The sequence below is a fragment of the Scyliorhinus torazame genome, chromosome 4 (assembly GCF_047496885.1).
Source record: "Scyliorhinus torazame isolate Kashiwa2021f chromosome 4, sScyTor2.1, whole genome shotgun sequence".
NCBI classification, from domain to species: domain Eukaryota; kingdom Metazoa; phylum Chordata; class Chondrichthyes; order Carcharhiniformes; family Scyliorhinidae; genus Scyliorhinus; species Scyliorhinus torazame.
This window is the reverse complement of record NC_092710.1, coordinates 108,687,865-108,713,993: the sequence shown is the minus strand read 5'-3', so window position 1 is coordinate 108,713,993 and position 26,129 is coordinate 108,687,865. Positions and strand designations below refer to the sequence as shown.

Sequence of the window (26,129 nt, the reverse complement as noted above, 5' to 3'; positions counted from 1 at the left end):
GTGGCTACGCCTCCAAAACTCCCCAGAAATAGTTTCTCCCAACTTAGCTGGTCCCCTTGAAATCTTGAAAAATAATCTTATTTAATCTTTCCTCATAACTCAGAACCTTTAGGTCCAGATGTAATTCATGTGAATCTAGACTGCACTCCCTCGAATTGCAGCACCCCAGATATGGTCTAACCAGGGCTTTGTATAACTGCAGCATGATTCCTACATTCTTGAATCCTAGTCTTAGAGATATAAAGGCAGGCGTTCCATTAGCCCTTTTTTTCCTTCAATTTAAAGAGCCCAATTACTTTTTTTCCTAATTAAGGGGCAATTCTAGTGGGGCCAATCCACCTACCCTGCACATCTTTGGGTTGTGGGGGTGAGACCCACGCAGACAGGGGGAGAATGTGCAAACTCCACACGGACAGTGACCCGGGGCCGGGATCGGACCGTGAGGTAGCTGTGCTAATCACTACACCACAGAGCTGCCCACTCCATTCGCCTTTTGATTATTTTCTGCACCATTCATAATATTTGAATGATCTGCAGCTGGCTCCCAAGACTCCTTCAACCTCCACTGTTTCCAAGATATGAATTAGGAGTTGGCCATTCGACCCCTTGAACCTGTTCCGACATTCAGTAAGATCATGGCTGATCTGTTTGGAAGCTTTTTTTTTAATAAACATTTTATTGAGGTATTTTTTGGTATTATAACAACACAGTAAACAATGTACATGAAACTATAAACATAGTGCAAAAGCCGTCTCCCTCGCTTACAGATCCCACTTTTATTAGCCCCCTACTCTAAGCTAAACTAACCCCTGACTAATCTGCTGACGATTAATTCTCTGCGAAGAAGTCGACGAACGGTTGCCACCTCCGGGCGAACCCGAACGGTGACCCTCTCAAGGCGAACTTGATTTTCTCCAAACGGAGAAAGCTAGCCATGTCCGATAGCCAGGTCTCCGACTTTGGGGGCTTTGAGTCCCTCCCAGCTAATAGTATCCGTCTCCGGGCTACCAGGGAAGCAAAGGCCAGAGCGTCTGCCTCTTTCTCCTGGATTCCTGGGTCTTCCGACACGCCGAAAATCGCCACCTCTGGACTCAGCGCCACCCTTGTTCTTAACACCGTGGACATGGCATCTGCAAACCGGTGCTTATTACAGACCGATGCTCCCTCTGCTCCCAATGTCTTCTCCATTGACCCCAGACTCAGGGCTGCCACCACCACGGGGCTGGTGGAGTACTGTGCTGGTGGGAATGGCAGAGGCACAGTTACAAACGCCCCCAAACTGATACCCTTGCATGAAGCCGCCTCCATACGCTCCCATGCCAACCCCTCCCCCACCACTCACTTCCTGATCATGGCTACATTCACCGCCCAGTAATAGTTACTAAAATTTGGCAGCGCCAGCCCGCCCTACCCCGACTCCGCTCAAGCATTACCTTCCTTACCCGTGGGGTCTTGCCCACCCAAACAAAGCCAGAGATCACTTTGTTGACCCGTTTAAAAAAGGACCGCAGAATAAAGATGGGGAGACATTGAAACACGAACAGGAATCTCGGGAGGACTGTCATCTTCACCGTCTGCACCCTCCCAGCTAATGACAACGGGAACGCGTCCCATCTCCGAAAATCGTCCTTCATTTTGGTCTACTAGCCGGGCCAGATTTAATTTATGCAGCCGGTCCCATTCCCGCGCCACTTGAATGCCTAAATACTAATCTAAATGGCAGCTCCCCCAATTGCCTCTCCTGTCCCCTCGCCTGGACCGCAAACATCTCACTTTTCCCCATATTTAGCTTATACCCCGAAAAACGGCCAAATTTCGCGAGAATCCTCATGATTTCTTCCATCCCTTCTATTGGGTCCGATACATACAGAAGCAGGCCGTCTACATAGAGCGAGACTCTGTGCTCCACCCCCAACCAGCCCCTTGAGGCTCTCGGAGCAATTGCCAACGGCTCTATAGCTAGCACGAAACAGTGGGGAGAGGAGGCATCCCTGTCTCGTCCCCCGGTGCAGTCTAAAATAGTCCGATGTTGAGCTATTCATCCGTCCACTTGCCACAGGAGCCTGATACAGCAACCTGACTCTGTCAATAAAGCCCCGCCCAAATCTGAACCGTCCCAGTACCTCCCACAGATAATCCCATTCTACCGATCAAAAGCCTTTTCTACATCCATTGCGATCACTCCCTCCACCTCCCTACCTTCCAGGGGCATCACGATCACATTTAACAGCCTTTCTACATTGGCCACCAACTGCCTACCCTTAACAAACCCCGTCTGGGGTTCCCCAATAACGTCCGGAACACAATCCTCAATCCTAGGGAACAAACTTTTGGCCAGCAGTTTGGCATCCACATTCAACAGGGATATCGGTCTGTAGGAAAGAACCCCGGGTTCTTTGCCTGCTTCAGAATCAGCAAAATCGTGTTCTGTGACATCGTCGGGGGCAACACCCCTCTTTCCCTTGCGTCATATAACATCCTCATCAACACCGGCCCCAATATCCCAGAGAACATTTAATAAAACTCCACTGGGTACCCGTCCGACCCCGGGGCTTTACCCGCCTACATGGCCTTCAACTCTGTTTGGAAGCTTAACCCCACAATCCTGCCCACTCCCGATAATGTTTCATCCCCCTTGTTTTTTAAAAATAAATTTAGAGTACCCAATTAATATTTTCCCGATTAAGGGGCAATTTAGCATGGCCAATCCATCTACCCTTGGGTTGTGGGGCGAAACCCACGCAAACACGGAGTGAATGTGCAAACTCCACATGGACAATGACCCAGAGCCGGGATCGAACCTGGGACATTGGCGCCTCGAGGCACAGTGATAACCACTGCACCACCGTGTTGGCCGGACCCCCCTTTGTTAATCAAGAATCTATCGAGCTCTGCCTTGAAAATATTCAAAGATTCTGCTTCCACTGCTCTTTTTGTAAGAGAGTTCCAGAGACTCACGACCCTCTGAGAGAAAGTATTTCCCTCATCAAATGAGCGATCCCTTATTTTAAAAAAGTGACCCCTAGCTCTAGATTCTTCCACAAAAGGAAACATCCTCTCCACATCCACTCTGTCAATACCTCTCAGTATCTTAAAAGATTTCAATCAAGTCGCCTCTTACTCTTCCAAACTCCAGTGGATACAAACCTAACCTGTCCAACCTTTCTCATAAGACAACCTGCCCATTTCTGGTATTAGTCGAGTAAACCTTCGGGTTAATGCTAGATCTCCATGGGACAATCTAATCGTCCCAAGCCCCCACTATTCCTGTGGCCCAGTAAGTTTAATTCCTTTAAGGTCCCATCCAATTTCCTTTGGAAATTATTGACTCTCGCTGCTTCCACCATCCTCATGGGCAGCCGAGTTCCAGTTTTGTCCATTCACTTTAATTGATTAATGGCTCTTTACAATTTTATGCTGCAGCTCACACTGCTTACAATGTAGCTTATCGTGGTATCGTCAGTAAATTGTGTATGTGGCTTTGGATTTCATCATCATAAGTTGTTCATACAGTGATTAGTTGAGGCCCCAACACAGCTCCCTGTGGGACACCACTCGCCCCATGCTGCTAATTAGACTTCCCACCCATTACTCTCTGCACATTGCCCATTTTCCAACTACATCAGTAATATGCTTTCAATTCCATGAATTTCAACTTTAGCTTAAGGACTCTCATGAGGGCCTTTATCAAAAGCCTTCTGTGTGTCCATATAAATAACATCCTTCGACATTCTCTATCAGAGGTATCTAGCACAGCTACATTTCAGGGGAAACTAGATAAACTCACGAGGGAGAAAGGAATAGAAGGGTATGCTGATAGGGTGAGGTGAAGAAGGATGGAAGGAGGACTGTGTGAAGTATCAACACTGACAAAGACCAGTTGAGCAAAATGGCCTATTTCTGTTCCATAGATTCAATGTATCTATATAACTACTATACATACTCAGTTTTAAGTGTGATCCCCTCGACATCCAGGGTGGATTCGATCTCCTGAAGCTTGTCAGATTGGACTGGCTGGATAACCATCATGTACGCTGTTCCATTCAGTGGGAGTTGAATCAAAGTGTACTTGGGATCAATCATGTACTGCAATTTGCCACACCAGGTCATCATAGAAACCTGGACTTTGCTCTCGTCGTCATTGAAGAAATCCTCAAATTCTGACCCAGGACATTGAGATCTGGTCTTCCATTGTCCTAAGGGGAAGAAAGGAACATTTTCACACAGCTTGTGAAAGAAACGCTACAACCTACAGCCTGATCCTCTTGCTTCTCTGCAAAATTAGTAGCATCCCCAATTCAGTTTCTACCCTCACGGTGATCTTACCCAAGACTCTAAGCTAATCCTTGAGGCCATAAAAATAATTGGAAAGAAAGAAACATTGCAATTCTAAGGCACCTTTTACTCCTTGTGGGATAAATGTTGGCCAGATCATTGGGAAAGCTCTCCTTGAAAAATGCCAGGAGGACTTATACAGCCATATGAGAGGGCAGGAGGGACCTCCGATTAATGTTGCATCCAAAAGATGTGGCAGCATATAATTCACCAACATAAGAACTCAGAATTTACTGGACAACTGTACTCCAGCTGGGGTCAAAGTAGTGATTTGTTTAGGTTTTTTTTTTTTCCACGAGATGTCGGTGCCACTGGCGAGGCCAGCATTTATTGCCCATCCTTAATTTCCCTTGCTGGGCCATGTCAGAGGGCAGGTAAAAGTCGACCACGTTGCTATAGATCCAGAGTCACATGTAGGCCACACCAGCTAAGGACATGAGTGAACCATAAGTGGGCCTTTACAACAGTAGATTAAAGTTTCATGGTCGCCATTACTGGGAGGAGCTTTGAATTCCAGATTTATTAATTACATTTAAATTCCGCTAGAGCATTAGACTGGACCTCTGGATTAGGAGTGCACTGACAGTAATTAATCCATTGCCAACTCATAACTCCCTAGCGTTTGCACTTTCTGCCTATATTTCTCAAGGCCAGGATCCCATATATGTTATCAATTGCTCTGTCAGCACCTTGAAAGATTTGTGAACAAATGTCCCCAGGTCTCTCTCTTCATGCCCTTTGAACTTGTATCAATTAACTGGTACTGTTTGTCCTCATCCCTCAGATTTCACTACACTTCCGAGCCAAGTAGCATCTTCAAATTTCACAACTGTGCTCCATATCCTAAAGTCCAGGTCATTATGGTTTATCAAAAACAGCAGCGGTTCTATTACTGAACCCTCGAGAATTTCACCACAGCCCTCCTTTCTAAACTTTGCCCAATTTGTATCAATGTTGCTACTTTCCCTTCCATCCAAGTGCACAAGACCATAAGAAACAGGAGCAGGGGAAAGCATCTTCAACCTCCTCTGCTTGCTCCACTGTTCAATCAGACCTTGGCTGATCTGATTGTGGCCTGAATTCCACTTTTCCGCTTGCCCCCATAATCTTCAATTCCCTTCAAGGTCTGAAATCTGCCGAACTCAGCCTTGAATAGATTGAATGATCCAGCCTCTACTACTCTCTGGGGATAGAAATTTCCAAACATTGATGACCCTTTGAGAGAAGAAATTCTTCCTGATCTCCACCTCACATGGGAGACCTCTAATTTTGAATTACAGAAACGTCCTCCCAGCACCCATCAGTCAAGCTCGTTCAGAATTATAAATGTTTCAATACAATCGCCTCTCATTCTTCTAAATACCAATTTGAATAGGCTCAACATGCTCAGCTTTTCCTCATAAAACAATCCAGGCTTCTGGATTATGTGAGCAAAAGAGATAGGCGCAGGAGTAGACCATATGGCCAATCTAGCCGGCCAGGCCATTTAGTAACATCATGGCTGATTTTAGGCTTCAACTCCACTCTGCCATCCTCACACCACTACCTTGATGCATGGGACAAGAGCAGCGAGCAAGCGGATCAGAGGACCCACGAGGCCAGGGGGCCCGGCCACGCCCGACAGAGCGACCCGAAAAGCGTGCTCCAAACCACCCCCCCTCTCGCCAGGCGATGGATAAAAGACTTTCCTCACCAGGGAACTGAAGGCAATGAGGGACGACATCAAAGCCAAGATTAAGGCCACAGTTGCGGTGGCAGGGGTGATAGCCGCCATGCAGATGGCCCTCGACAGCATGGGAAGGAAACTGGAAGTCCAGGGGAGCGCTATAAAGGAACCAGAGAAGGCATCGACAGACCAGAGCGACCGAATCGTCGTTCTGGAGGCCGAAATCAAGAGGTTGGTGTGCAACCCAGGGGAGCTTGAAAGGGAAGGTCGAGGACCAGCAAAATCAGTCGAGGCGGCAGAGGGAATCAAGGGCCGGGACCCAACCGACTATGTGGCCCAAATGCTGGGCAACCTGGTGGGGAGGGACAGCTTCCCCAAGCCTTCAGAGATCGATAGGGCTCCCAAGTCGCTCTGTCGGCTGAAGGCGGGGGATCAGCCGAGAGCGGTAACAGCAAAGCTGCACAAGTACCAGGACCACATACTGGGAGGCACTGAAGGCGGTAATTGGAGGAGAAAATATCGCCTATAAGGCACACAGAGACAGGGAAGAGAGGGCAGCAACTGATCGACTCCATCCTGGAGGTCGACAGGAGATACTCTGAGACCCCGACCGTAGAGCTTTTGGCGGAGAGGAAAAAGTTATAAATGGACTTTAACCTGCCATCCACCAGGAAAGCAGTGCACCAACTCCACCAGACACGGGGGACCTTCCACAAACACGGAGACAAGGCTATCTGCCTGTTTGCTCACCAGCTCAAACAGCAGGCAGCCACAAGGGAAATAGCGCAGGCGAAGTCAGCAGAGGTAGACTAGCCAAACCAAAAAAGGTCAACAAAGCATTTGCCCCGATGGGGATCCGGGGATGAAACAGTTCCTCAACGGACTGGATATGCCAGTCATGGGGGACGATAGACGGACGGAGCTGCAAGCACCAATAGGACTGGGAGAGGTCATGGAGAATATCAGCTCCATGCAGTCGGGAAAGGCGCTGGGACCTGACAAGCACTGTCCCCACACCTGTGGGAAATGTTTGTAGACTCGCTAGCAAGGGGCACCCTGCCTCCTATGCTATCACAAGCCATCATATCGCTCATATCCAAAAAAGACAAAGACCCAACGGAATGCGGATCATACAGACCCATTTCGCTGCTCAATGTAGACGGTAAAATATTCGCAAAAGTCCTGGATAAGCGGCTGGAGAAGTGCATACCAGAGGTGGTCACAGAGGACTAGACAGGCTTTGTTAAGGGTAGACAGCCAACTACGAAGATCAGACGACTGCTGAACGTGATATTGACGCCATCCGGGGAGAGAACACCAGAGGTGATCGTCTCCCTGGACGCAGAAAAGGCCTTTGACAGAGTCGAATGGCAGTACCTCATAGATGTACTGAAGAGGTTTGGGTTAGGGTCAGGGTTCACTAAATGGGAGAAACTCCTGTACAACACCCCAAGGCGAGCATGCAGACCAACACCACCAGCTCAGAATACTTCCAGCTGCACAGAGGCCCAAGACAGGGATGCCCGCTGCCCCCGCTCTTATTCACCCTGGCAATAGAGCCACTAGCAAACCCCCTCAGAGTGGCGAGAAGCTGGGAGCGTATCCGAAGAGGAGGCAGAGAGTGCAGAGTCCCGCTCTCTGCCGATGACCTGCTCCTCTACATCTCGGACCTGAAAGCGGCATGGAAGGAATCATGAAGCTCCTGAGATGGTTTGGAGCCTTTTCGGACTGCAAACACAACCCAAGCAAGATAGAAGCCTGTGAACCCAAGAGGAAGAGGGGCAGAGCTGGAGGGGTTACCATTAAAACTGGCCCAAAACAAATTCCGCTAACTGGGGATCCAGATTGCCCATGACTGGAAATGGATCTACAAGTGGAACCTGACCAGTCTGGTGGAGGAAGTAAAAAGAGACTCACAGAGATGGGATACACACCCGCTCTCCCTGGCGGGAAGGGTAAGGATGATCAAGATGAACGTACTTCCCCGGTTCCTCTTCCTGTTCGGGTCCATACCAATCTACATCCCCAAGGCCTTTTTCAATTGGATTGACAAGATGATTATGGCGTTTGTGGGTGGGAAGGGAAGTGTCCAAGGATCCCCCAAAAACGTCTACAAATAAGAAGAAACATGGAGGGGCCTGGCCCTCCCAAACCTACAGTACTATTACTGGGCAGCCACAGCAGAAAGCGTGAGGGGATGGGTGAAGGAGCCAGGAATGGAATGGATGGAGGAGTCCTCCTGTACAAGAACGACCCTCCAGGCCCTCGCCATGGCAACCCTCCCATGCCCGCCAACAAAACTCTCGGCAAGCCCAGTGGTGATAGCGACCCTCAGATCCTGGAACTCGATGAGGCAGCATTCCGGTTTGACTGAGGTGTCCACCATGGCCCCCATCTGCTGCAACCAAAGGTTCGCACCATCCGTGTTTGACGCCACCTTTAAGAAGTGGAGTCAGGATGGGGGGGACATTGACAGTCAGAGACTTTTACACTGAGGCCAGACCAGCGACCATAGAGGAACTGATGGAGAGACTGGAGCTACAATTCGGAAACAAACTCCAACATCCACAGGTCAAGAACTTTCTCTGTGAGGAGACGACAGCTTACCCCCGGACCCTGAGAAACTCAATGCTTCAGGAATTACTGGATGCGGACCGTCTGGGAAGGGGTAACTGTGGGGGCATGTACGGACGACTGTTAGAAATGATACACTCCCCTCTGGACGAAACACGGGAAAAATGGGAGGAAGAGTTAGGACGGAAATAGGGTGGGGACTGTGCAGCGAAGCACTAAACAGGGCCAATTCCACCTCCTCATGTGCGAGGCTAAGCCTCATGCAGCTGAAAGTGGTGCACCGACAAAAACCCGAAAGAGGTTCTTCCCAGAGGTGGAGGACAAATGTGAACAGTGCCAGGGATGTCCGGCCAACTCGCTCACATGTTCTGTGCATGCCCCAGACTTGTCGCGTTTTGGACAGCCTTCTTTGAGGCAATGTCAAAGGTTGTGGGAGTGAGGGCGGAGCCGTCCCCGAAAGTGGCAGTCTTTGGGGTAGCAGACCAGCCAGAACTATTTATGGGCAAGAGGGCCGACGACCTTGCCTTTGCTTCCCTAATCGCCCTCTGGAGAATCCTGCCCGGCTGGCGATCAGCAGCACCATCCAGCAGCAGACAGTTTGGCAGACCTGTTGAAATTTCTCCAGCTGGAGAAGATCAAATTCACCAATTCACCTCTGAGGGACGGAAGATGGCTTCCACAAGACATGGAGGCCATTCACCAACTTGTTCAAAGACCTGTTTGAGGCCAACAGCCAATGGAGCGAGGGGGAGGGGCGCACGGGAGCAAGGGGAGGGGTGGGGGTGCACGGGAGCCAACGAGACTGCAGGGAACAGACAGGGAGGGAGGGTGGCAGTGAGAGAAGATGTGGGGGGTTAGCCAGAAAACAGCCGATACTGAATCAGAGGCCTAGAACAAGGTCACAAGAAACAGAACCCCCAAAGAAACACTGAAAATAGGATGGAGTGGGGTGGGGGGGAAAGGAAAGGGAAGGTGAGGCCAATCGACAAAATGTGGGGGGGGGACGGGACGGGACAACACAGCACACAGTAAAGAGAAGATAACTGCCCAATGTAAATTTAGCGACCTAGGAAAGGACCTGAAGCAACAGAAGGAGGGTGGGTTTAATACAGAGGGAAATGGCTTGTATATTGTAACTGACACATATACCCATGCTGAATGTACAGTTCATAAAATGTAAAAACTTCAATAAAAACATTTTTTTTAAAGGGAAGGTGATCATTGCCTGGCAGTTCTGTGGCAAAACTGTTACCTGCCACTTATCAGACCAAGTCTCAATTTTGTCGAGATCGTGCTGAATATGGTGAAAGACTGCTTCCGTGTCTAAAGTATCGCAAATGGTGCTGAACATTGTCATCCACAAACATCCCCACCTCTGACCTTCTGAATTATTATTATGATAGATGGAAGACCTTGTTGATGAAGCAGCTGAAGGTGGTTGGGGTCTAGGACACTATCCTGAGGAACTCCTGTGGTGATGTCCTGGAACTGAGATGATTGACCTCCAACCACCACAACCATCTTCCTTTGTGCTAAGTATGACTCCAATCAGTGGAGAGATTCCCGTGACTCCCATTGACTCCAGTTTAGTTAGGGCTCCTTGATACCACACTCGGTCAAATGCTGACTTGATATCAAGGGCAGTCCCTCTCACCTCACCTCTGAGACAAAGCTCACATATCATTTTCAGTTGTTTAAAATTGGATTTTTCCAGATGCTTATTTTTTGTGACGAACCCATTTTCAGCTGTGTTAATAAAACTGCAACCCACCGAAGGAGGCCTGAGGTAAGCCAGAGCTTCCTCAGCCTTTCCTCCATAAATTGGAGTTTGTTAGGAACATGGGGATATTTCCTGAAGAGTAATTTCACTCCTTTGACCTATTACAGGCTTCTCATCACCAAGGCTCTTACCTTTAAAGTGAATATAACTGGCCAGCACCAGGTTGGTGTTGGGACTCAATCCAGTCACCAGGTTGCTCACTCTGCCAGCGGACGCGTTGCGGATGTAGCTGTTGATGGCCTCTTCGTCTGAGTGTGATGAGTTGATGTTGGCGGCCATCAGCTGCACCTCAGGATGGAACCACCAGAGCTCCCACCTGAAGCTTTTCCGGAGCTGCATTCCCTTCCGGAAAATCAACCAGCTGCTGGTGGACAGCGAGCCTTCCTGCCGAGTGAGGACCTCATGGTGAAGCAGCCTGCTTTGCCAGCGCATGATCCAGGAGTGCTGGTCACCTATGCATTCTGACTCCACGAGTCCCAGGTGATCGCGGAAGCTTTGGGCGGTGGTGCCACCAGAGCCTAGGGAGATGGCGGCCAGGCTCCCGTACAGCTGGAAGGGGGACAGCAGCGTGACCCCTGACCCCTCCACTGAGCCCAGCGTGGCAAACCATATTTTAGCCAGAGACTTCTGGAGAGTGATTAAGGTGAACACCTTGATGTGGCTGCGCTTCCACAGCTCCTCATCCTTCCACCACTCCCCAGACATGTTGACGGGGCTCTGCTCAGGAAGGAAGCTGTTGTTTTGGACAATTTCCTCCTGGAACTCAGTTTGGTTGCAGGCGAACAGCTTGAAAGGATGAATGTAAGGTCGGTTTGTTGTCCCCCATTCCAGGAGTGCTCCCATCCAGAGCAGGGAGAAGATCCACCTCATACTCAGCCTCGTCGCAACCCACTCCTACAATGAGAGAGGGAGAACAATCATCAGTTAAAAGACAACTTACTACCTGGCAACAACTCATATTTATATTGATTCATTAATGGCGTAAGGTTTCCCAGGTTGCTTCACAGAAACATTATGAAGCACAATTTTCCACTGTGCCACGAAAGGAGATATTGGGATAGATGACCAAAAGCTTGGCCAAAGAGCTCGGTTTTAAGAAGCGTCTAAACTTTCTTCTTTCAGCGAGTCATTAATCTTTGGAATTCTCTTCAACAAGGGAGTCGCCTCTGGTTCTTTCACCAATTCATCTTAAACTTGTGTCCTTTGGTTAGCGACACTTCTGTCACTGATAAGAGTTTACCCTTATTCCCCACCAGCTGACAGTTAATGAAGAAATCCCATTGACACAGGACCTACACATCTGTCTGGAATCGCATAGTCTCCACACCGTACAAACTGACAACAGCCTCTCGATGGCCTGGCTCCAGGTTGACTGCAAACGTCACCAACTGCAACCTGGTAACTGACCCGATTGGTGAAGTCCCAGGTTTTAGCCTTCCACAGAAAATCTGGGCCATGGAGTGAGTGGTCGTACATTTGGTGGCTCCCACTCATGGTGATTTTTTACCGGTCCTTCCCCACCGGTTCAGGGATTCTTTGAGGACAAACGATGTGTGAGTACCTAGGGCACGTAATTACCCGTAATTATCCTCTGGTAGGGCTGGTGTATGGATCAGTGGACGAGAAATGCCATGAGAAAGAGAGAACAGCTGGAACAGGAATGTTTTCGTGGTGTGACACAGATGAAGATGGCGGAGGGCAAGGGGGCAGCGCTGTCTGCCTAGTGGTCGGCAGAGCAGCTGGTGGAGTTTTTGAATGATAAATTCCAACAGCAGAGGAAAGAGGCTTCGGAAGACCTGGCTGAGGTGGTGGAGCCACTCAGAGCTGTGATTGAGGGCAGGAGGCTCAGGGCCTGGCGACCCAGAAAGTGGAGGAGGCGGTGGAGGAGCAGGACAAGTGGATCGCCTCGTTGGAGTTGGGGATGGTTTTGGACAGTCAGAAGAACATAGAACATAGATCATGGAACAGTACAGCACAGTACAGGCCCTTCGGCCACTATGTTGTGCCGACCATTTATCCTAATCTAAGGTCAACTTAACCCACAACCCTTCAATTTACTGCTGTCCATGTGCCTGTCCAAGAGTCGTTTAAATGTCCCTAATGACTCAGACTCCACCCCTCTGCTGGCAGTGCATTCCACACACCCACCACTCTCTGTGTAAAGAACCTACCTCTGACATCTCCCCTATACCTTCCTCCAATCACCTTAAAATGATGTCCCCTTGTGACAGCCGTTTCCGCTCTGGGGAAAAGTCTCTGGCTATCTACTCTATCCATTCCTCTCATCACCTTGTACACCTCTATCAAGTCACCTCTCTTCCTTCTTCGCTCCAGTGAGAAAAGCCCTAGCTCCCTCAATCTTTCTTCATAAGACATGCCCTCCATTCCAGGCAGTGTAGCCACCTGAGATGGCCACCTGCAAAGGACCATGGAAATTATGGCCAACCCAGGACTCAGACAGATACAGAGCTTCTGTGTATTTGAAACCCAGGTAGCTAGACCTGATCGAAACCCCCACTCGTTTGCATTCTAATGGTCCATTTCCCCAGAACAATAGGACTGCACTCAAGAAACCGATACAGCCACAGACTGATCGGCGCCACCCCCTTTACTCAGAGAACCCAACTGCCAAGGTCAATGACCACTAAGGGCCTGCCCAGCCACCAAGGCACCCGCCCCTTTATTGGCCGAAATCGAAGGCACTGATTAAAGCCCTGTCGAACTATGGGGTCCAAGATTAAGGACCGCCCCAAAGAGTGCGAAACTCAGAAGGATAAAAAGGGACACAGCCATATGTTCAGTCTCTTTTGGACCCGGCCTGTGCCAGCCTCCTTTGAATCCAGCCTGTGCCAGCCCAACTGCAGCATAACGACCAGACAGCCAAGTTCAAGACCAATGATCGCTACCTGATGGATGAGCCCAGCAGAGACAGAGCCACTTCTTTAAACCAGCCACGTGATCAAGATAAAGGCCTTATACACTTGCACAGTGCCGGTCGCCTGAAGTTAAGTATAGGTTATTGTAGTTGATAGGTGCAGTTTAACTTGTAGTATATTGTGCTTGCATGTCGAAGTAACCCTTGTGTGTAAATAAACCATCTTTGAACTGGAACTGACTAACTGATTGTGTGGTCATTTGACCGATATACGGAAAAGCCTTGTGGTTCAGTAAGAGAAATAGAAGCACCCACAGTATTGCCGATGCTGTTGGGACATAATATCATATCATAAAAAGAGCCTCAGTATCATATTGGCGACTCTAAAGAGCAACATTATTATCGTATTCCATTAAATTGACAACAGCAGCATCCTGGTAAATCTCCTCTGCACCCTCTTCAAAGCATCCACATCCTTCCTAGAATGAGGCGACCAGAACTGGACACAATATTCCAAGTATGGTCTAACTAGGGTTTTATAAAGCTGCAGCAAAACCTCACGGCTCTTAAACTCAATCCCCCTGGTAATGAAAGCCATACGCCTTCTTAACAACCCTATCAACCTGGGTGGCAACTTTGAGGGGTCTATGTACGTGGACCCCAAGATCCTTCTGTTCCACCACACTTCCAAGTATCCTGCCTTTAACCCTAATGTATTCAGCATTCAAATTCGACCTACCAAAATGAATCACTTCACATTTATCGAGGTTGAACTCCATCTGCCACTTCTCAGCCCAGCTCTGCATCCTGTCAATGTCCTGTTGTAACCTGCAACAACCCTCAACACTATCGACAACTCTCCCAACCTTTGTGTCATCGGCAAACTTACTAACCCATCCTTCCACTTCCTCATCCAAGTCATCTATAAAAACCACAAGGAGCAGAGGTCCCAGAACAGAGCCTTGCGGGACACCACTGGTCACCGACCTCCAGGCGAATACTTTCCATCCACTACCACTCGCTGTCTTCTTTCAGCCAGCCAATTCTGTACCCAGACAACCAAATTCCCTGTATCCCATGCCCCCTAACTTTCTGAATGAGCTTACCATGGGGAACCTTATCAAATACACCACATCCACTGCCCGTCCTTCATCAATGTGCCTCGTCACATCCTCAAAGAATTCAGTGAGGCTTGTGAGGCATGACCTGCCCCTCACAAAGCCATGCTGACTACCTTAAATCAAACTATGTTTTTCTAAATAATCATCAATCCTATCTCTCAGAATCCTTTCCAATATTTTTCTGAGAGAGAAACTGGAGGACCTGGAGAATCTCTCCAGGAGACAGAACCTGAGGATCGTCGGGATGCCTGAGGGCATCGAGGGAGTGGAGACCGCCAGTATGTGACGAGGTTGCTGGAGACGTTGATGGGGGAGGGGACCTTAAACCGGCCCTTCGAGGTGGATCAGGCGCACAGGGCACTGATGAGGAGGCCGAAGGTGGGGGAGCCACCGAGGGACATGGTGATGAGGCTGCATCGATTCTTGGACAAAGAAATGATCCTAAAATGGGCGAGGCAGACCAGGAATTGCACCTGACAAGAGTGTGAGTTGCGGGCGGGTCTATCAGGACCTGGGTATAGAGTTGGCAAAGAGGAGGGTCGGGTTTAACCTGATAAAGGCTGTCCTCTTTAAGACGGGGTTGAAGTTTAGGGTTTTGTACCTTGCCCGCTTATGGGTGACACAAGCAGGGGTTTTATTTTGACTCACTGGAGGAGGCGATGGACGTTATGAGGGACCATGGGCTCCAGTGAGTGTGAGGCCATTGAACTTTGGAGAGAAGCTTTGAGTTCATTGTAAAGTGTATGAGGTGGGTAGTTTGGGGAGGGAGAAATGACAACGGGCATCAGAGGGTGGGCCTGGAGTGGTGCGTGATGCGAGCTGGGGGCTAGCTCAAAACGGGGTATGGCTGTTCGGCAGGGGAGGGGGCGCGGGTAGCCCCCCAACCAGGCTGGTCACGTGGAACGTGCAAAGGTTGAATGGGCCGGTTAAACGGTCACGTGTGTTCACCCATTTGAGCAGTCTGAAGGCGGACGCTGTGATTTTACAGGAGACGCACCTGAAGCTGGGAGATCAGACGAGGCTGAGGAAGGGATGGGTGGGACAGGTGTTCCATTCGGAGTTGGATATGAAGGTGGCGGGGTTGGAGGTGCTGCTGAATAAGAGGGTGGCGTTTGAGGTGGGGATCATTGTGGCCGCTCTGGGGGGGGTAGGTGTGTGATGTCAGTGGGAAACTGGAGGGGATGCCGGTGGTCCTGGTGAATGTTCATGCCCCGATTTGGGACAACGTGGGCTTTGAGGTAGGTGCTGGGAAAGATTCCGGACCTGGACACTCATCGGTTGATTATGGAGGGTGATTCCAAGACGGGTCTTGGACCCGGGCCTGGACCGGTCGATCGTAAATCATAGAGGGTGTCGGCAGTGGCTAGGGAGCTGAAGGGGTTCATGGAGTGCATGGGGGTGCTGGGGTGGGGTGGGGAGTGGGGAGGGGGCGACCTGTGAAGATTTGGGAGGCTGAGGTCAGAGGAGTTTTCGTGTGCACCAGGTGTACTCCCAGATTGGGTTTTTTTTTGTGCTGGACAAGGCATTGCTGGCGGGGGTGGCTGACTCAGAGTATTCAGCCATTGTAGTTTCTGACCACACGCTGCACTGGGTGGATTTGCGGGTGGTTTTAGGGGGAGGCCCGATGGCCGTAGTGGAGGTTAAATGTGGGGCTGTTGGCGGATGAGGGTGTGTGTGGGCGGGTGAGGGCTGCCTTACGGGGTTATGTGGAGGTGAATTATACAGGGGAGGTCACAGCCCCCACGCTGTGGGAGGCACTCAAGGCGGTAGTTGGGGGGGGGGGGGAGTTTATTTCAATTCAGGTGCACAGGGAGAGGGAGGAGAGGGCAAGGCTGGTCGATGAGATGCTGAGGGTGGACCAGAGGTATCTGGTGGCACCGGAGGAGGGGTTGTTGAAGCAGAGGCAGAGGCTCCAGATGGAGTTTGGGTTAGTATCTACGGGGAAGGCGGAGGGGTAGTATGGGGGGAAGGCGAGTAGGATGCTGGCCCATCTGTTGAGGAAGCAAGCAGTGGCGAGAGAGATTGGAAGAGTGAGGAACGAGAGAGGTAAGGTGGTGACGGACCCGGAGCGGGTGAATAGGGCATTTAAGAGTCGGAGCCCCTGAAGGAAGAGGAGGGGTTGAGGTTGTTCCTGGATTGGTTGGAGCGCCCCAAGGAGGAGGGAAGTGTTCAGGGTCTGGGGGCCCCAATTGGGTTGAGGGAGGTGATGGATGCCATGTGGGCGATGCAGGTGGGGAAGGCCGAGAGGTTTCCAGTAGAGTTTTATAAACGTTTGGGATGAGACTGGGACCACTGCTGGTGAGTGTCATGATATGCAAACATGCAGCTAATGAACACATAGAATAGGACACGACCAGTGAGCAGTCAGGACACTCAGGGGTGGTATCTCACTATAAAAGGGATGAGGCACTCACACCCCGCCTCTTTCCACAGACCAACATCTACAGAGTGAGACAGGGTGTATCCTCAGCATCACACCCCAGCACGTGGCTTAGAGCAAGGCTGGTTCAGTTAGACTGAGTTACTACATTTAGATTAGCAGAGAGTCAAACGCATTGAGAACTAATGAGAACTAGTTCAATAAAACACACTTCAAAGTCTGGAGCATCTTTTACTCAAAACTGCATCAAGTGGCAGCTTGTGTTATTCCAAATTACACAACACAACATGATACCAGGAGTCTGTTCAATTTAGTTAGTTCAACTCAGCAAGATCCGTGACGGCCAGCAAATGTATACCGGCACAATGGAAAAGATTCCGGCTCCTCACCAGCTCAGGACCTCCGGCAACCTCAGTGCCAACTGGCGGACATTCAAGCAGAAATTTCAGCTTTACGTCGAAGCATCAGCCCTCAATGGTGCGTCAGATCTACGGAAGATAGCTCTTTTCCTCACCACAGCGGGTGATCACGCCTTGGAAATATTCAACTCCTTTCACTTCGCCGAAGACCAGGACAAGACAAAGTTTCAGACCATCCTGGACAAGTTTGACAGCCACTGTGAGGTGGACAGCAACGAAACCTTTGAGCGCTACATATTCAAGCAGCAATTGCAAGGTACAGACAAATCCTTCAATTCATATTTAACTAACCTTAGACTGCTAGCGCAATCCTGCAACTTCGGTGATATCACTGACTCTATGATCAGAGACCAAATTGTTTTTGGAGTTCACTCTGACCCTCTGAGAGAGCAGTTACTGAAGATCAAGCATATGACCCTGCCAGTCGCGATTGAAACATGCACAGTGCATGAGCACGCTAAAAATCACTATTCCCGGTACAAAACGTTAGACTAGCCTCCCACGAGGCGGAGAGTGTGCAGGCCATCTCCCGGATGCATCGACTCAACATTGACGGCGGCCATTTTGCGCGCTCTTCCCAAGGCCCAACGCGTGCACGATGCGAACGGGATAACAAAGCGGCCGAAACCCACACTGCGCAGGTGCAGACGTCTGAGAACCGCACTGCGCATGTGCAACGACGCACGGGACGTCAGGACGCTGACATCATGGCGTGTTCGAACTGTGGCACCGCCCATTTAAAGAAACACTGCCCTGCAATAGGCTGACGCTGTTCAAACTGCGGGAAGCACCGCCAGTCAGGAGCCAGCCTGATTCCCAATTCCGACGACGGCGCATCCGGAGTGTGCAACAACGCCTGCAGGATTCTGATCCTGGCAGTGCAACGGATCCAGATGATGAATGCCTGGACAACGCCTACCGTGTAGGCATTATTATAACGTGTGAATATGCCACACCAGACACATCGCAAGTCCAGTTAATCCCAGCTGTGGATTCCGAGCAGTGATGAAGGTCAACCACTGCCCCATCCAGTTCAAGCTGGACACAGGTGCCTCTGCCAACCTCTTCTCACAGGCAGACTTCAGACACATTAAGAAGCCCCCCACGGTCCTTCCAGCTGCCTGCATGCTCCTGGATTACAACGGGAATGCCATCGCGGCACTGGGATCCTGCCATCTGCGCGTATCCAACCGACACACACAAGCACGGTTACGCTTTGAAGTTGTTAAGCCGGACAGGGCATCCCTACTAGGTGAGCACGCCTGCAAGCAGCTGAACCTCATTCAAAGGGTTTACACCACAACATCCTCCCATGTGGATCTTCAGACCGGCATCGACGACATCCTCGCCCAGTATCCAGATGTGTTCAACGGGATGGACATGCTGCCATATCGATACAAGATTCTGCTGTGACCTGATGCCAAGCCAGTGGTGCATGCACCACGACGTGTCCCTGCATCATATCCAAGGTCACCGAACCGACTGACTGGGTCAGCTCGATAGTGTGAGTAAGGAAGCCTTCGGGGGACCTGCACATCTGCATTGATCCCAAGGATCTCAATAAGAATATCATGCGCGAACACCACCCCATCCCGAAGCAGGAGGAACTCACGAGTGAGATGGGACATGCACGCTTCTTCACCAAATTGGATGCATCACAGGGATTTTGGCAAATCCAGCTGGAAGAGTCCAGCAGAAGGCTCTGCACCTTCAACACGTCTTTTGGCAGATACTGCTACAATCGCATGCCATTTGGCATCATCTTGGCATCGGAGATATTCCATCGCATCATGGTGGAGATGATGGAAGGCATTGAAGGGGTTCGTGTGTACGTGGACGACATCATCATATGGTCCACGACCCCTGAAGAACATGTGTCCCGTCTCCAGAAGGTATTCTGCCGTGTATATGCCAACGGCCTAAAAAACAGGTCCAAATGTTGTTTTGGCACATCGATGCTCAAGTTCCTAGGTGACCAGATCTCACAGCATGGTGTGCGTCCGGACGGACAAAATCAAGGCCACGAAGGCGATGAAGGTCCCTGAGGACAAAAAGGTGCTGCGCTTCTTGGGTATGGTCAATTTTCTGGGCAAGTTCATTCCAAACATGGCCACACACACCACGGCCCTACGCAACCTGGTGAAAAAGTCAACTGCCTTTGAGTGGAAGGCGGCACACCAGACACAGTGGCTGGAGCTGAAAGCCAAGCTCACCACTGCACCAGTCCTGGCATTCTTCGACCCGGACTGGGAGACAAAGATATCCACAAATGCGAGTCAGGATGGCATCGGTGAGGTGTTGCTTCAACGAGATGACACATGATCCTGGGCACCAGTAGCCTACGCATCAAGGGCAATGACACCCACTGAAACCAGATATGCTCAGATTGAGAATGAGTGCTTGGGTCTTCTCACCGCCATCCTCAAATTTCATAATTATGTCTACGGCCTGCCAACATTCACTGTCGAGACGGATCATAGGCCTCTGGTCCACATCATCCACAAGGACCGCAACGACATGACGCCTTGGTTGAAGAGTATCCTGCTTAAACTTAGGAGGTATGACTTCAACTTGGTGTACACACCTGGCAAGGAGCTCATCATCGCTGATACATTGTCCTGCTCCATCACCTCGCCCAGTGAGCCGCTGGAGATCATCCAGCACATTGAATTGCAGGTGCAGCTGTCTGCTAGCACTCTCCCGGCGACAGAGGAGAAGGTAGTTCTCATCCGTGATGAGACAGCGCGTCATCCACAACCTCACCAATGGCTGACAGAAAGGACAGTGCCTAAAATTTTACAATGTGAAGGATGACCTGACGGTGATTGATGGTATCCTCCTCAAACTGGACAGGATTGTCATTCCGCTCAGTCTCCAGAGCTTGGTGCTCCGCCAGATTCATGAGGGACACCTGGGCGTCGAGAAGTGCAGACGCAGGGCCCGGCAAGCTATCTACTGGCCCGCCATCAGTAAGGACATCACAAACATGGTCCTGAACTGTGCGGTTCCAGCCAGCACAGAGCAAGGAGATGCTCCAACCACATGACCTAGAGACCTCTCCGTGGTCCAAGGTTGGCATCGACCTCTTTCATGCGAATGGTCGCGACTACGTATTGATCATCGACTATTTCTCGAATTACCCTGAGGTGCTGAAGCTCCTGGACCTCACCTCTCGGACCGTCATCACAGCCTGTAAGGAGACGTTCTCAAGGCATGGCATCCCAATCACCGTCATGAGCGACAATGGTCCGTGCTTTAACAGTCGAGAATGGTCCACGCTTGCCAGGTCCTACAATTTCCAGCATGTCACCTCCAGTCCGCACTATCCGCAGTCCAGTGGAAAAGTCGAGAAAGGGGTGCGCATTGTGAAACAGCTCATCTGCAAGGCCACAGACTCTGCTTCCGACATATACCTTGCACTGCTCGCGTACGGGCGACTCCATTGTCCACTGGCATGTCGCCGGCTCAACCCCTGATGAACAGGGACCTGCAGACAACGCTTCCAGCCATACACCTGCCCAACCTGGATCACCTCCCGGTGCTGCAGAAGATGCAGCAGCTCAGAGACCATCAAAAGCAGGGCTATGATGGCCATGACACCGATCTGGCCGTGCTATCCCCGGCAGACACTGTCAGGATCAAGATACCGGATGGTGGATGGTCTGCTCTGGCTGTTGTTGTTCGACAGGCCGCGTCCCGCTCTTATGGTGTACGTATGGCTGATGGCTCCATCGTGCGAAGGAATCGACGGGCACTGCGCAAAATTGCCTGCCCGCAACCACTTTCTCCTCCATTTCCATATGTTGAATTGCCACTTCCTGATACCTCGCACCACGAGGCCGCCAGTCAGGCTTCCATCCCGCCTGCCTCCGGCGGTCGACCAGGATCAGACGCAAGCCTCAGAGACTAGACTTGTGAACGTTTGTTTTGTTTGCTCTGTTCTGTTGTCCTCCATCAGTCACGTTAGACTGACTCATTCACATGTTAATACATTCACATACGCCAACAAAACATTTTTAAAAAGGGAGATGTCATGATATGCAAACATGCAGCTAATGAACACATAGAGGACACGACCAATGAGCAGTCAGGACACTCAGGGGTGGTATCTCACTATAAAAGGGATGAAGCACTCACACCCCGCCTCTTTCCACATACCAACATCTACAGAGTGAGGCAGGGTGTATCCTCAGCATCACACCCCAGCACGTGGCCTAGAGCAAGGCTGGTTCAGTTAGACTGAGTTACTACATTTAGATTAGCAGAGAGTCGAACTCATTGAGAACTGTGCTAATAGTTCAATAAAACACATTGAACTCACTTCAAAGTCTGGAGCATCTTTTACTCAAAACTGCATCAAGTGGCAGCTTGTGTTATTCCAAATTACATAACACAACAGTGAGGACACATAATGAGGCAGGGCAGAGGGGGGAACTCCCCCCTTCATTGTCGCAGGTGAACCAAGATAGTTTGGGGTACTTGGACTACAGCGTGGGGCGAGAGAGGGGTGCCTGCTCTCCCTGTTACTTTTCGCCTTGGCAATAGAGCCGCTGGCAATGGCGCTTTGAGCGTTGAGGGATTGGAGAGGTATTAAGGGGGAGGGAGGGTTTGCCGAGCATAGGTTTTCATTATATGCGGCCAACTTGTTATTATGGGCAGCATTGGGGGGATGATGGAGATTTTGGGAGGATTTGGCCGATTTTCAGGATTATAAATTGAACATGGGAAAGAATGAGGTGTTCCTGATTAACAACACAGGAAAGGAGATTAGGAGAGTTGCCGTTTAGGGTGCTGGGGACGCGCTTCAGATACCTAAGTATTCAAGTGGCGCGGAGCTGGGCCCAACTGCATAGTTGCCGATTGGTGGCGGGCATGGAGGTGGGTTTTAAGAGGTGGGATGTTTTGCCACTGTCGCTGGAGGGGCAGAGAGGCCAGTGGTATTGGCCTTTGCTTCCTGATAGCCTGGAGACGTATTTTGTTGGGTTGGCAGGACTCGGAGCCGCCGAAAGCGGGGTTGTGGGTGAGCAATCTGGCAGAGTTCCTGAGGTTGGACAGGGTCAAGTTCCCTCTGCGGGGGTCGGCAGAGGGGTTCACCGGGAGGTGGAAACCCGTTCATTGATTTCTTCAAGAGTTGGGGGGTCAACAGGGGGAGGGTATTTTGGGGGGTCAAAATGGGGAAGGCGACACATGGCGGGGTGTTGGTGTCAGGGGTGGTGGAGGTTTGTGGTTGTTTATTGGGTTGATGTGTCGTTCTTCTGATATTCTGTGTATATTCGTTAAATGCCTTGAATAGGAATATTTGAGAAAAGAAAGATCTGGGCAACCCTCAACCGCATGAGGACGACCCAGGGAAAATGTGACCACTGATTCAGAGGTGGAACATGCAGAACAGCACAAATTGGGTCTTTGGCCATCCATGTCATCCCATCACCTACACACTGAACTCCTGCCCTGAGAGGAGCCATTCCTGGTCGCATCGCAACCATTCACAGTACGTCAGGTGAAGCCATTGAATAGATTGTTCATCTCGACATTGAACTATTACCACTTCCCCATGTGAATGAACAAACTCCCATCAAAGGCCCATTCACAACTTTGAAATATTCTTTTCAGATCCGAAATTGTTTGAATTATACCATCATAGTCTTTGCTTGGAGAGTGAATAAAGATCATAGATCATAGAATGACATTGCAGAAGGAGGCCATTCGGCCTATCGAGTCTGCACCGGCCCTTGGAATTAGCACCCCACTTAAGCCCAAACCATAACCGCGTAACCCCACTTAACCTTTTTTGACACTAAGGGCAATTTATCATGGCCAATCCACCTAACCTGCACATCTTTGGACTGTGGGAGGAAACCGGAGCACCGGAGGAAACCCACGCACATACAGGGAGAACATGCAAACACTGCACAGACAGTGATCCAAGTCGGGAATCGAACCTGGGGCCCTGGAGCTGTGAAGCAACTATGCTAACCACTGTGCTACCGTGCTGCCCCAATGGGAGGTTTCACAGGCTGAGAGGCCACAATGTGAATGGTACTTCTGTAACCACCTTTAGCCCAGTCGATGGGTGGGAGGGTGGGGGGGTCATCCAGCAAATTTCAACCTGGAGTTCAGAGGTAAGCCTCAGCCTACACTCAGTCTACACGGCACAGTGGCACAGTGGTTAACACTGCTTGTCTCATCGATGGGACGTTTGCGAGCCTAGGGGCGCTGGAGGAGAAATTTGGGCTACCCCCGGGAAACGCTTTCAGGTACATGCAAGTGAGGGCGTTTGTGAGGCGACAGGTGAGGGAATTCCGTTGCTCCTGGCACAGGGGATTCAGGACAGGGTGATTTCGGGGAGTATGGGTCGGAGAGGGCAAGGTGTGTCGGCGATATATCAGGAGATGAAAGAAGAGGAGGAGGCTTTGGTAGGGGAGCTGAAGGGCAAATGGGAGGAGGAGTTGGGGGAGGAGATTGAAGAGGGGCTGTGGGCTGGTGCCCTAAGTAGGGTTAATTCCTCTTCCTCGTGTGCCAGGCTCAGCCTGATACAGTTTAAGGTTATTCACCGAGCGCATATGACAGGGGCGAGGCTGAGTAGGTTCTTTGGAGTGGAGGACAGATGTGGGAGGTGCTCAGGAAGCCCGGCGAATCACGCCCATATGTTCTGGTCGTGCCCGGCACTGGATGGGTTCTGGAGGGGAGTTGCGAGGACTATGTCCAAGGTGGTGAAAGTCCAGGTCAAGCCAAGTTGGGGGCTAGCACTATTTGGAGTGACGGACGAGTCGGGAGTGCAGGAGGGGAAAGAGGCCGGTATCCTGGCCTTTGCGTCCCTGGTAGCCCGGCGGAGGATCTTGCTATTGTGGAAAGACGCGAAGCCCCCCAGTGTGGAAGCTTGGATAAACGACATGGCAGGGTTCATCAAGCTGGAGAGGATAAAGTTTGCCTTCCGAGGGTCTGTGCAGGGGTTCTTCAGGCAGTGGCAACTGTTCCGAGACTATCTCGCGGAGCGTTAGGAGGAGGTCGGTCAGCACCAGCAGCAACCGAGGGGGGGGGGGGGGGGAGGGGGGGGGGTCTCTTTCGGGAGGGGTGTGTACGGGTGAGCGGGAAGGGGGTTTTCCTAGGGGCATTTGAAAAAGGAAAAACATAAACATATGGGAAAGTCAATATGTGCGGGAGGAACCCATTGTACAAGTTCTGTATTATGTTGGATTGATATGTTTATGTCCTGTTCTGTTACTTTTCTTTTCTTTTTTTGTTACGGGGGGAGGGGGGGTTTGAATGGTTGAAAATTTTTGCTGAAAAATTCTGAATAAACATTTTTTTTTTAAAACACTGCTGTCTCACAGCCACAGGGTCCCGGGTTCTATTCCGACCTCGGCTGACTGTCTGTTCGAGTTTGCACTTTCTCCCCGTGTCTGCGTGGGTTTCCTCCCAAAGATGTGCAGGACAGGTGGATTGGCCAGCCTAAATTGACCCTTAGTGTCCCAAAACATTAGGTCCGGTTACAGGGATAGGGTGGAGGCGAGGGCTTAAGTAGAGTGCTCTTTCCGAGGGCTGGTGCAGACTCGATGGTCCGAATGGCCTCCTTCAGTGCTGTAAATTCTATGATTCATTGGGACTGCCTAGAATGGGGATTGAACACTCCACCTTTTGCCTCAGAGGCAGGAATGCTATCACTGAGACAAATGCTCATTCCTCTCGTTCTGGATAGACCGAAATGTGTAGCAGTCAAGATTGACTAGCATTTTTACCTCTTCCACAACAGGTTGAACAAGTCCATGCCTCCAGATATCTTCCAAATCAAAAGCAAGCCACAAAAAAAGTCTCACTTCAAAAACTTCATAGGCTGTATTCTCCATTACAGGGTCTATATCCCCTCGCCGTGGTGAAAACTGTGGCCTTTTACGCCAGAAAAATTGGCGTCAACAGGCCACATAGTCACAGCCCTAGCAGGGAGCCATCGTGGAGCTCGCAGCTCCAGCTGCAGATACGGCCTACCACACTTCCGGGTCAGAGGCCGCGCATGTGCATGGCAGCGCCCTCCAGCGGCCGCGCCGTGCTGCATGGCGGAGCTGATCCGCGGAAATAGTGCCCCCGATCGGCCGCGCGCCCGGCCTGGACTGCCCGCTCAAAAATACCCCGGTCCCATATGAGGCCCCTCCGATCGGGCCGCCCCCGACTACAGCCGCCACGCGAGTATCCCGAACAGCAGGACCATGAGTGGTCCACGCCCTCGGAAATTTCCCAGTCGGGGACGGAGAATAGTGGGGCGGGCCTCTGGCAATGGCCTCCGGTGGTGGGTACTGTGTACGCCGTTTTTCGGTGTGCAGAGAATCGCTGAACCGGCGCCGGTCCCGATTCCATGCGTGGAACTGGATTCTCCACCCTGGCGCCAAACGCGATTTTGCCGCCGGTGGGCAGAGAATCCAGCCCCATGTGTCGCACTGGAATTTACTGAGACGGCTGATCACAACAGAATCTCCCTCTGACTTCGCAAGAACTGCACCTGTGGTTTCAGGTTAGTTTTGAGCTTAGAGATTCACTTACCTTTTCCGGAGTAGTGCGCTTTGATTTGATCTGTCGGGGCACATCTCTTATAAAATGTTTTCTTTTTGTTAATCATTAACTATTTAGCTCTTTATTTGAATTCACAATTGGTCACAAAACGCCAGGACAGTTTTTGAGGGTCATTCTGTTAACCCTGGCACTCCTGAAATGTTAAGAGTGCATAGAATGATCATAGATCATAGAATCTCTACAGTGCAGAAGGAGGCCATTCGGCCCATCAAGTATGCACTGACCCTCCAAAAATGTTCGTTATTGCCAGTAAAGAGAAAAGACAACTTGCATTTATACAGCACCTTGCTCTACTTCAGGATGGCCCAAAGTATTTTACAGCCAATGTACTTTTTTGAGGTGTAGCCACTGTTGTAATGGAGGAAATACTGCAGTCAATTTTGCACACAGAAAGTCCCAAGAGCGGCAGTGAGA

At 50.6% G+C, this 26,129-nt stretch overlaps 1 protein-coding gene across 1 annotated transcript in view; it reads right to left on the bottom strand.

The window, feature by feature from the left end:
- The window catches only part of agt (angiotensinogen), a 34,297-nt gene extending 8,574 nt beyond the window's left edge, over positions 1-25,723 (bottom strand). The window contains exons 1-3 of the mRNA XM_072498456.1: positions 25,686-25,723; positions 10,487-11,249; positions 3,944-4,196 (exon numbers count right to left, since the gene is read on the bottom strand). Coding sequence (XP_072354557.1) covers positions 3,944-4,196; positions 10,487-11,225 — 992 coding nt within the window. The 5' untranslated portion in view covers positions 11,226-11,249; positions 25,686-25,723. The remainder of the gene's footprint in view (positions 1-3,943; positions 4,197-10,486; positions 11,250-25,685) is intronic.
- Positions 25,724-26,129: the final 406 nt, after the last annotated feature.